The sequence below is a fragment of the Triticum aestivum genome, unplaced genomic scaffold (assembly GCF_018294505.1).
Source record: "Triticum aestivum cultivar Chinese Spring unplaced genomic scaffold, IWGSC CS RefSeq v2.1 scaffold14621, whole genome shotgun sequence".
NCBI classification, from domain to species: Eukaryota; Viridiplantae; Streptophyta; class Magnoliopsida; order Poales; family Poaceae; genus Triticum; species Triticum aestivum.
The window spans coordinates 745-3,224 of NW_025227469.1; the positions used below are offsets into that span (position 1 = coordinate 745).

Sequence of the window (2,480 nt, forward strand, 5' to 3'; positions counted from 1 at the left end):
GTTTATGGATATTTCTATAAGTTTCAACTAAACTTTGATTTTTTTTAAAGAGAATGGTGATCTAGAGTAATAAAAGTCTACTGCGGGCACTCATGTGGTCAGTTTCACTCTAATATCTACGCAAAGGATTTTTTTCTTAAAAATAACCTTTCAACTCAATGTTAGAATTTTGTGAGAAGTAGAATATTATGATCTACTCCCTCCATTCCTAAATATATGACGTTTTGGCAGTTCAATTGAACTGCCAATACAATAAAATTTAATCATGGTGCTTCCTAGGGTCAGATTCACACAATACCTATACACCAGATTGTTTTTGGATTTCCACTAAAAAGGTTTTTTCATTTTTTGTGGAAAATTTTCAACTCAATCTGATTTTCTTTGATCACGATATTCATTTTTTCTCAAAAAAATGAATATCGTGATCAAAGAAAATATATTCCGCTCCCAACGGTCAGATTCATTCTAATATCTACACACTAGATTTTTTTAAAGATCAACTCTGGTTTTGAAATTGCCAAAACAAATAACATGTCATCCAGAGAACAAAAATATCCGGTCACTTCTTTGGTATCAAGCGCGGTGTCGACGTGGCTAATGTCACCTCTTGCATATGTGTATACGGGCGGGGCTAATGTCAACTCTTTGCCGCCTTGCATATTTTCATATTGATCACCATAGAGTACTTGTTTTGATCACTGACTCTATTGACGTTTTGTCTCGTCTTTGTTGGCAATCTTGACTTATTTTTCTCTTGAACGCACCTACTCTACATACGGAACTGCTTAGAGAAAATGGACTTGTCCTGTTGCTAGCTAGTAGATACTAGTATACTACTAGTTTATGTAGTAGATAGGAGATCTCAAATGCCAGCTAATGAGAGCTCAGGCTATAGATCACCCACCTTTCACGCTAGAATATAATAGTCGTCCGTACCTTCCGTAGCAACGGCACCGTACAGCCGTACGCTACTGCTAGAGTCAACTCTTTGAATGGATCTACACTTTGGACTTTGGCGTGTAAGTACCTGGAAAGTGCAGGCAGAGAGGAGTTTCACTTTCATCTCTCTTATTAGTATCAGATAAGTAGCAACTAGTATCAGATAAGTAGCAATATTTTTCGCAACAACACTTACGTAGCAACCCCAACATATAGACAGATAGCCTACTCTCATACTAATTCGAGGGCTCAAACATTCAACAAGAAGTTTATATCAGAGTAATTACGCACTTTGGTAGCCCCAACAAATTAAGTACGCAAGCCAGTTTGCACAGCTTATATGGATCTCTCCGCGTAATCTCCGCGTCAAATCCTTATTTGCAGAGCTGCATTGCCATCGTAACCTAAAGTCTCACGGACCGTAAGTTGCTAGTGGCAGGAGGTGTATTTTATTTCAGCAGGTAGCTTTACTAACTAGCTCTTGACCAATGTGTTAGTTAACTAGTAGCAGCGCTCCGGCATGTGGTCTTACATACAGTTCATATAGTACTACTTCAAAGTCACCGTCTGCCACGGAGCTGCTATCGGACAAGGAAAAATAGGAGTACAAGTTGCAAAACGTTGCAAAACTCTACCAAATTACAAGGGTGCACAAAAGGAAATTTAAGGCGGCACATGGTGTCAGAACAATGCATATTCACATATGATATCTTCTTATAACATATTACAAGCCCTTATTGCAGACTAAGGCCTCCTCTATTGCGATTTTGCTATGTGCCCAAAAAGTCATGTGGTGTGGGTGGTAAACATACCACACCGTCCTAATGGGGTGTACCACCTCGATCCCAGGGGCATGTACGTCTGTATATACAGGGTGTGTACACACACTAGAGTAAAAAAACTGAAGACTTATACGTGCTGGGGCGTGTTGTTTGGTGGGCTGGAAGGTACGGCGAGGATGGCATTGCGTTTGCCACGCTCAGAGATGCTATTCTCGGCGAACTTTTGGCCGGCGATGTGGAGGCCCTTGCTCTTCTCTTCCTCGGTCCATTCGGCACCATAGTACTCCTCCTCGGTGGCATCGGCGCTAGGAGGGAGGAGCATTGAGCCCCACTGTGGGAAGTGAACGAGCGCGACAGGAAGCGTGCACACCATGATCATGATGCCCATATACTGGAGTCCTTTGCCTGTGGTGTACTGGGATGATGTGAAGAAGAGGAATTGTGTGAGGCCGCCACCGACATTACCACCAGCACCGCTCATGCCAGAGATGAGCCCAAGGGAGCGCCTGGAGACGAAGGGGATGACACCATAGACTGCGCCGCATGCAGCCTCGACGCAAATGGAGTAGAGGACCATGCATGTGACGGAGGTGGGGAGACTGGATGCACGACCAAGACAGATGCAGAAGACTCCACCGGCTGTCTGGAGGATCCAAATGTTCCAAAGACGGGCACGCATGCCGAAGTAGCGAGCGCCAAGGTCGGAGAGGTAACCTCCCATTGGTCGTGCGAAGATATTTGCCAAGCCGAAGCTAGCTG

At 43.8% G+C, this 2,480-nt stretch overlaps 1 protein-coding gene across 1 annotated transcript; it reads right to left on the bottom strand.

Annotated features, from left to right (window-relative positions):
• Nucleotides 1–1,848: 1,848 nt before the first annotated feature.
• LOC123172739 (high-affinity nitrate transporter 2.1-like) lies at nt 1,849–2,442 on the bottom strand. The gene has a single exon (XM_044589667.1). It carries the CDS (start codon nt 2,440–2,442, stop codon nt 1,849–1,851), a length of 594 nt encoding a protein of 197 aa, XP_044445602.1.
• Nucleotides 2,443–2,480: the final 38 nt, after the last annotated feature.

Bases quoted from the DNA above. Each gene is read 5' to 3' on its own strand.
- LOC123172739 (XM_044589667.1), bottom strand. From the start codon at position 2,442: ATGGGAGGTTACCTCTCCGACCTTGGCGCTCGCTACTTCGGCATGCGT.